Source organism: Triticum urartu, chromosome 7A (assembly GCF_056163025.1).
Source record: "Triticum urartu cultivar PI428250 chromosome 7A, HENAU_Tu73, whole genome shotgun sequence".
In the NCBI taxonomy this organism is placed as follows: Eukaryota; Viridiplantae; Streptophyta; class Magnoliopsida; order Poales; family Poaceae; genus Triticum; species Triticum urartu.
In genome coordinates, this window is record NC_141879.1 from 186,943,988 (window position 1) to 186,952,848 (window position 8,861).

The 8,861-nt window shown below is 48.1% G+C and overlaps 1 protein-coding gene across 1 annotated transcript; it reads right to left on the reverse strand.

Annotated features, from left to right (window-relative positions):
• Nucleotides 1–3,755: 3,755 nt before the first annotated feature.
• Nucleotides 3,756–5,370, reverse strand: LOC125521738 (3-ketoacyl-CoA synthase 6). The gene has a single exon (XM_048686803.2). The coding sequence runs from the start codon at nt 5,318–5,320 to the stop codon at nt 3,839–3,841; it is 1,482 nt and encodes a 493-aa protein (XP_048542760.1). The 5' UTR covers nt 5,321–5,370; the 3' UTR covers nt 3,756–3,838.
• Nucleotides 5,371–8,861: the final 3,491 nt, after the last annotated feature.

Below are 8,861 nucleotides of genomic sequence, written 5' to 3' on the forward strand. Positions count from 1 at the left end.
TCCCGTTTCCATCTCTAACTTCAGATGTACTGGGGTCGTTGGTGCTGCATCTGGCTAGCCAGCTGTCCTCGCCCGTGCAAAAGCGGTTCATGAGGTTTGTTAATGCGGCCATCGTTTTCGGCTTATTTTGGCCGAGGTGTCTGGCGAGCCATTCGTCACGGACGCTATGCTTGAAAGCTGCCAAGGCTTCGGCGTCCGGACAGTCGACAATCTGGTTCTTTTTAGTAAGAAACCTGTTCCAAAGCTTTCGGGTTGACTCTACGGGCTGTTGAGTTATATGACTCAAATCATCCGCATCCGGAGGTCGGACATAAGTCCCTTGAAAATTTGCCCGAAAGGCGTCTTCGAGCTCTTCCCAACTTCCAATGGAGCTTTCGGGGAGGCCTTTGAGCCAGTGACGAGCTGGCCCTTTGAGCTTGAGGGGTAGGTATTTGATGGCGTGGAGATCATCTTCTCGAGCCATATGGATGTGAAGGATGTAGTCCTCAATCCAGACCCCAGGGTCTGTTGTTCCGTCGTATGCCTCTATGTTTACGGGCTTGAATCCCTCTGGAAATTCATGGTCCAGCACCTCATCGGTGAAACATAGGGGGTGTGCGGCACCCCTGTAGCTGGGTGTACCGCATTGTTCGGATGTTTGTTGTGTTGCATTGTATGCTGGGGCGCACTTGCGTGGTCCATAGATGGATCTTGTTGCACCGTCCTTTGGGTGCGAGCCCTCGCAGGGGTCGCGTATTGCATTGTGAGCGGTGTTGTGTGCCGCTCTGTGTTGGTAGAGGGGTCGTCTATCCGACCAGGTGGCTGCTTTGATATTTGGTTGTGGGGGTTTTGGGCCTCCTCATCGAATTCAGGTAGCAGCTTTCGCTTTGGGTAGCTCTTGGAGGGGCGATTGTCGCCGTACCTTGCTGCAGTGCTGAGTATTTTACTCCATCTGAATTGGAGTGTGTCTTGCGCGGCCTTGAGCCTTTGCTTCTGATTTTTCAGGCTCCTCGCGATGGCAACAAGCCTTTTACGGGCAGTCTGCTGCTCCAGGTGTCTGTCCGGCGTTATGTCGTCCGGACCATTATCCTTGATAGGATTTGTTTGTTCGGTTTGATTATCCGGACTGCCGTTGTCCGGTAGCGGTTCGCCCTGCTCCAACGCTGGGTCTGTGTGATCGCTATTTCTGTCGAGGCGGGATTTGGGGCGGCGCTTGCGTCGCCGCTTTGACTGCTTTTCGAGGGAACAAGCCTTCGGTGCGTCCTTCCGCTCCTCGTCGTCATCTTTTGGTGCGTCCACCATGTATACATCATATGATGAGGTGGCATTCCAGGGCCTAATAGGCGCTGGTTCTTCATGGTCTCCTGATAAAGAGAGAGACTTTAGTGATTTTATAATATCGCCAAAGGGCGAGTGCTGAAAGATGTCCGCGGCAGTAAACTCCATGATCGGCGCCCAATCGGATTCGATTGGCAGAGGCGCGAATGGTTCGGAGTCCGGAGAGAAGTCCGACTCCTTGGAATCATGAGTCTCGCGGAGTGCGGGGCTGGTGTTCGGCTCGATCGCCGTTGGGATCGCAGCCCCCAAGGCGGCGTCCAACCGCCCATCCTCGATCGGCGCAATTGGCTCCGAATTAAGGGTCGAAGCCGATGCGGGTGCGGCCTCCAGGGCACTGTTCGGCGGCAGAGCTAGATCATGCTCGTCGTGACAGTGCGGCGCGCTCGGTAATGGCTCGGATTCGTCGAAGATCAAGTCCCCGTGGGTGTCAGCCGTGTAGTTTAAGCTTCCAAATCTGACCTGATGGCCAGGGGCATAGCTTTCGATCTACTCCGGATGGCCAAGTGAATTGGCCCGCAGTGCGAAGCCGCTGAAGACGAAGATCTGTCCCGGGAGGAAGGTCTCACCCTGGACTGCATCGCTGTTGAAGATCGTAGGAGCCATCGGGCCTGACGGCGACGGCACAGAGGAACTCTCAATGAAAGCACCAATGTCGGTGTCAAAACCGGTGGATCTCGGGTAGGGGGTCCCGAACTGTGCGTCTAGACCGGATGGTAACAGGAGGCAAGGGACACGAATTTTTACCCAGGTTCGGGCCCTCTCGATGGAGGTAAAACCCTACGTCCTGCTTGATTAATATTGATGATATGGGTAGTACAAGAGTAGATCTACCACGAGGTCAGAGAGGCTAAACCCTAGAAGCTAGCCTATGGTATGATTGTTGATGTGTCTGTTGTCCTACGGACTAAAACCCTCCGGTTTATATAGACACCGGATAGGGTTAGGGTTACATAGAGTCGGTTACAATGGTAGGAGATCTGAATATCCGTATCGCCAAGCTTGCCTTCCACGCCAAGGAAAGTCCCTTCCGGACACGGGACGAAGTCTTCAATCTTGTATCTTCATAGTCCCGGAGTCCGGCTGAAGATATAGTCCGGCTATCCGAACACCTCCTAATCCAGGACTCCCTCACTGATCTTGTTGTGGAGAATCCATTATCACAGAACCCAGGTGGGTCAGCTATTCCTGAACTTGACATTGCTTGTGATGCTGGGCAATACACTTGAAAAGCTTGCAATTTAAATACTTGTAGATGTAGGTTGTTAGTCAGATACCCAGATCCGTCTCCGCCACACGCCTAGCAGTCGTGGTAATCGCCGCCACCTGCTGTGGCCTGCTCCACTGCGGAATGTGGTGCTCAGGTGAGCCGCCATATTCTTTCTTACCCCTAAGACGTAAGCATACTGCAGTAGTGTGAATTGTTCTGCAAGTGAATTTTCTTTTGTTTGCGTATGTTATCAGATTTGGTGCCCAGGTTGGAGCTTGCGAAGTCAATGATATATTCTGGATCTTGCTGTTTGATTTTGGCATCTGTGTTGCAAACCACGTGTTATAGGTACCATTTCAATCTCTTGGTTATTTCATATTGCACATAAACCGGGTGATGAGAGATGTACTGTACTAAGCGGTTGAATTGTCTGTGTTGACTGGGGACTATGTCGTTGCTGAAGTCTGTAGTCCAGTCCGACGGTCTCACCGCCTAGGTCAGGTATCCTTCAAGCCTTTAGAATGCTAAAAGCTTCAGAACTTTGTGTTACTTCCGTACTTTCGCTGAACTGAACTTATGTCAAGTACATCAACCAGAGTTTACTCTTAGATATTTTGTTTACGTAAAATTTGCTCAAAGTGATTAAGGATATTGGGCCTCTAAAAGAAAAGTAAGAATCTATATTCCTAAGTAATTACAACAATTCAAGTGTGATATTCTTGTTGCTTAATTTTCCAGTTAAGATATCTTTTTGATTTAGTAATCATCATGTCTCCTGTATGATGCTTTTGCTGGAAGGTTTGCTTACTTTGATGTACATCTCTTTTCTTGGAATGTCATATTAGGTTAACTGGATTCCATCTCAATTCCTCTAAATCTCTCTAAAAAGGTCACCGACAAGGTGGTGTGGATTGAGGAGACGTAGAGATGGATGAGGGCGACGGAAGGAAGTAGTAGCAGCTCGATCCATGAAGCAACAGCTGGTGCACTCCTAGGTTTGTTGCTCTTCCTCCCCCTCTTTCTTATATAGGTTTCCATCTAATGGCAGCTCTCTCTCCCTTTTCCATCTCTCAGTTTTGTAGATGGCGGAGCAACTTATCATACATACACATTGAAATTGATTCTATTATAAGCTTATTCACAGTTTTTCTTATTGATCCATCAAGGAATGGTTGTAATGAATATTTTATATGGCTACATCCAACTTATCAAGAGATCCTAATGTACACTCATATTAATGTATTTGATCCGAGACTGCGGATGAAACATGGCTGCTGAATGTGCTGAGACAACATAAGTACGCATAAACCCGCCTCAGGAGGTTCCATCAGGTGACGCCCCAACCCCTAATACTGGATAATGATGAATGGAATCAGCCCATGGCGCGCCAATAGGGCTGTTGCTGGGCGACCTGATGCACTCCCACACGGCGCTGTTGCACTTGAACCCAGAGCCGAACCCGACCATCCACACACGGTCGCCCTTGCGCGTCCGTCTCTTGGCCTCGATGTATGCAAGCTCGTACCACAACGAGCTGCTGGACGTGTTCCCGAACCGGTGAAGCGTCATCCGTGATGGCTCGACGTCCTCGTCTGATAAGCATAAGCTAGTTTGCACCGCGTCGACCACTGCACGGCCACCAGAATGGATGCAGAAGTGCTGGAAGGCCGTGCGGAAATCTGGAACATACAGCTTGGTCTTTCTGTTGAGCACCTTCCGCGCAACGAACGACAGCGCAAAGAGCAGCTTCTCCGATGGTGGGAGGACCAGCGACCCTATTGCGACGATGTTTGCCTTGAGCGTCTCGCCGGCGATAGCCACGAGGTCCTTGGACAGGTTTATTCCCGTCTGTCCTTCGTCGTCCTCCTCCTGGTACGCGCACCGGTAAGCTCTGTCCTGCGCGGCGGTGAGCGTCCGCACGACGTGCGTGAGCCGGAACCGGGACGTAGACTTGGACGTCGATAGCAGCACCGCGGCCGCGCCCATGCGGAACAGGACGGCTGGCAGCAGCATCGCGCGGTTCTTCCCCGTGTAGTTGATGAGCGAGGTGGTCTCCGTGGACACCACCAGGGCGTGCGCGCCACGCGGCGCCGCCCGCAGGAGGTTCCTCGCGACCTCCATGGAGATCACCCCCGCGCTGCACCCCATCCCGGAGATGTGGGCGTCCCGGATGTCGCTTCGGAGCTTGTACTTGTTTATGATCATGTCGGTGAAGCTCGGCGTCGGGTTGAAGGCGGTGCAGTTGGTGACGATGATGTCGATCGCTCCGGGACTTATGCCCGTCTTGGCGAGCAGGTCGTCGATGGCTGCAAAGATGACCTGCTCCGCCTCGTCGCGGCTGTCGCTCAGGCTGCAGCGCGGGGGAATATTGTGCAAGGAAGGGTGGAGGTAGGTCTGGTCGCCGAGGCCCGAGCGCTCGAGCATGCGCGTCAAGAAGCGGAAGCTGCCATCGTCGAGGTACGGCATGTTGCGAGCGTTCTCGGTGAAGGAGCCCATGGATACGCGGCAATTGGGTTTCGGCCGGCAGCAAGCGTAGTCCACGAGGTACACGCTGCGAGGGCGGCGCATGAGGCAGAGGGTGGCCAAGGCGAACGGGAGGAAGACGGCCAGGAAGACGTGAACCTGCCGCAAGCCATGGAGCCGGATGAGCAGCTCGTCGGGGCCGAGTTGCGCGGCCTTGTGGAGAACGCCGACGGCTGTCGCCGGCACGACGACGACGGCGAGGAAGTTGTTCACAAGCAGCTGGTAGAGGGGTTTGAGGAGGTGCTTGTTGGGATGGAGTGGTGAGCTCCCCATGTTGCCGGAGTGGACGTGCCGATTTTTTTCTGGCTTTGATTCATCTGTGTTGAGGTGCCCGATCGAACTCGGGTCGTTTTAAAGCGCAGGGCGGTCCATGCGTGCAACTGTTTTGCGTCGTGCCTTTTGCGCTGTTGGCCGACACTGCCATTACAACGTCATGGAGGAAACATTCCGATCCGAAAGATCATAAGCATCTATTACATTCCAATGGCCCACCTAGAAATAAATGAAGCACATGCACGGTCCTTTGCAAATACTCTCTCCGTTTTTTTAGTCTCTATATAAGGTTTAGTCAAAGCCAAGCTTTGTAGAATTTGACTAACTTTATATTAAAAAATATAAACATTCATAATATGAAATCAATATTATCAGATGCACCATGAAACATATTTTCATACTATATAATTTTAGTATTGTAGATGTTCATATTTTTCTATATAAATTTGGTCAAACTTTGTGTAGTTTGATTTTGACCAAATCTTATATGCGAAGTAAAAAGAAATAGAGGGAGTATTCCATCTTGTCAAAGTTCTCCTGGATGAAACTTGGGTCACGCAAAATATACAGAGCGGCAAGTTAACGAGGGAAACAGGGTCAAAAAGGAAAACAGCTCGTAGAGGTTTTTATTTTTTGAAGCGTCACCCGAGGGAGAGCTTCCTCACCTGAATATATAAGAGCACTCCAACAGTGATCCTTAAATTTTCTTCCGCATGATTCAAACTTGGATCTTCTCATTGTGGAGTAGCGAAGCAAACCACTCTACAAGCACAAGGGCTATCAGATCTGAAAAAGATTATAGCAGACACAAACTTTATGATCCTTTGCTTTGACATCATAGAGGAATTCAGGGCTTTAACATTGGAAGAATCTAATGGCAGAGACATCCTCAAGCCACGTCTCGAAAGCATTCTAGACCACCAAAGACAATACTGGAAATAAAGAGAAACTATTAGGCAGATCAAAGTGGGGGAAGCAAATAATAAATACTTTCAAGCCAAAGCTACAATTAAATTCAGAAATAATTGCATAGCAATGTTGAAAGAGATGAACATGGACATGAACACCATGATCACCATGCCAAGGCAGCAATCTTATACAGAGTATTCAAGGACAGGTTGGGGACATATGTTCCAACTACAAACCCACTCCAACAGCATCACCTGTTACAACCTTTCGATGATCTATCTGAATTGGAAGCTCCATTCACTAAGGAAGAGATTGACAGAGTCATCAAAAATGCCTGCAGATAAATCCCCTGGATCAGATAGTTTCAATGCAGCCTTAAAAACTGCTGGGATATCATTGCCACAGATTTCTATAAGCTCATTGAGGATTTTCACTCTGGTCAAGTGAATATACAGAGTATCAATTACTCCTTCATAACCCTCATTCCCAAGAAGGAATCCGCCTCAAGCCCAGCTGAATTCATGCCTATCTCATTGTTGAACTGCACTCTTAAGATCATTACTAAATTGCTGGCCAACAGATTACAGAAGTACATTCTCAAAATGGTTCACAAGAATCAATATGGTTTCTTCAATAACAGATGCATCCAAGATTGTTTAGCTTGGTCTTATGAATACATTCACCAATGTCATCAGAGTAAAAAGGAAATCGTACTCCTTAAATTGGACTTTGAAAAGGCATTTTACATGTTAAACCATGACACTATAATTGAGATACTGCAAGCCAAAGGTTTTGGAGCCAAATGGATTCAGTGGATTAAAATGATATATAGCAATGGTTTCTCCTCTGTCCTACTCAATGGAGTTACAGGAAAACAATTTCTATGTAAGGAAGGAGTGAGGCAAGGAGATCCATTATCACCTCTCATCTTTGTGATTGCTGCTGATTTGCTTCAATCTATTTTTAATGAAGCCTACCAGACTGCCATGATAGAAGCTCCACTCATCCACAACTCTTGTCCAGACTACCCCATTATTCAATATGCAGATGATACCATCCTAGTGGCAAAGGCTGATACCAGACAGATCCAGCACATCAAAAACTTACTCTTGCATTATGCTCATTACACTGAGCTCAGGGTGAACTATGCAAAGTCTATACTGATCTCAATCAACACACCTGCTGAGAATACGAATGAACTCTCCAACCTTCTAGGCTGCAAGATTGGTACACTACCCCACACTTATCTTGGTCAACCTCTCTGTCTTACCAAACCTAGAGTGGAGGACTTTGTGCCTATGATGAACAGAATAGAGAATATATTAGTGAGTTGCTCAACCATGCTTTCTTCTGGTGACAAATTGACCCTCATTAAGTCTATTTTCACAAGCATGCCCATCTTCTCCATGTGTACATTGATGATTCCCAAAGTAGTCATTAAGCAAATAAACTCCTACCTTATGAACTATTTCTAGAGAAAATATGGTACCCAGGACAGAGGAAATGTTCTAATTTCCTAGGATAAAGTCAGCAGGTGTGACGCCCCGAGACCGATGTGCCAGGTGTCCTCCAGTTATTTGCTGTTGTTGCCTTGTCATTTGCTTGCGTGTTGCATCTTGTCATGTCATCATGTGCATTGCATCATCATGTTTTCAAAACTTGCATCTGTTCCGGTCTCCTCGTTCTCTCTATTGTCCGTTCTGAGCCCAACCACACTTGCATCTGTTCAACCATCATCTCGTTTCATTTAAGATCATGTTCTTTCCTGTGCCTATCCATTTAACCGGAGTGTTGTGCCCTTTTGCTCAAGTTCTTTTCGCCTTGTCAAGCCTTGCACCTGTTTTCTACCGGAGTGCTGTATGAGATCTTTGTTACCCCTTGTTCCTTTCATTCAATAGTTCCGGAGGCAGTGTTTTGTAATGTCATCAAGTATCTTCTCATCTTACCATGTTCTTATTCAATTTCTTTCTTTTCAACCGGAGTGCTGCCCGAATTTGGTCTTCCTGGATCCCTTCTTTAACCGGAGTGTTTTCAATATATATCTTGCCCTTCAACCCCAAGGTTTTTTGGCAATGTTCTTTGTCCCTCTTTTCTAACGGAGTGGTTTTCAACTTCGTCATCTTCGTTGTATTCTTTTCTCGAAATGGTTTAACCTTTTCAAGGTTCATGGTTTCACTCATTTGTCGAAGAAGCAACTTAGTTTACCTATTCTCTTTCTCCTCCGTTTTCCCTCCGGTGCCATTCTAGATCTCGGGACGAGATCCTCTCGTAGTGGTGGAGTGTTGTGATGCCCCGAGACCGATGTGCCAGGTGTCCTCCAGTTATTCGCTGTTGTTGCCTTGTCATTTGCTTGCGTGTTGCATCTTGTCATGTCATCATGTGCATTGCATCATCATGTTTTCAAAACTTGCATCTGTTCCGGTCTCCTCGTTCTCTCTATTGTCCGTTCTGAGCCCAACCACACTTGCACGCGCCCGCGGCATGTCCGAAATATTATTTTATACGTGGCCAGAAAATGTTCTTGGAATGGGATGAAAGTTGGCATGCGGTGTTTTTATGTTGTAGATAGGCCGCCTGCCAAGTTTCATCTTGTTCGGAGCCCGTTTGATAGCCCAACCATTAACTATAGCGA

Excerpts from the sequence above, each read along its gene's own strand:
- LOC125521738 (XM_048686803.2), bottom strand. The coding sequence starts at position 5,320 with ATGGGGAGCTCACCACTCCATCCCAACAAGCACCTCCTCAAACCCCTC.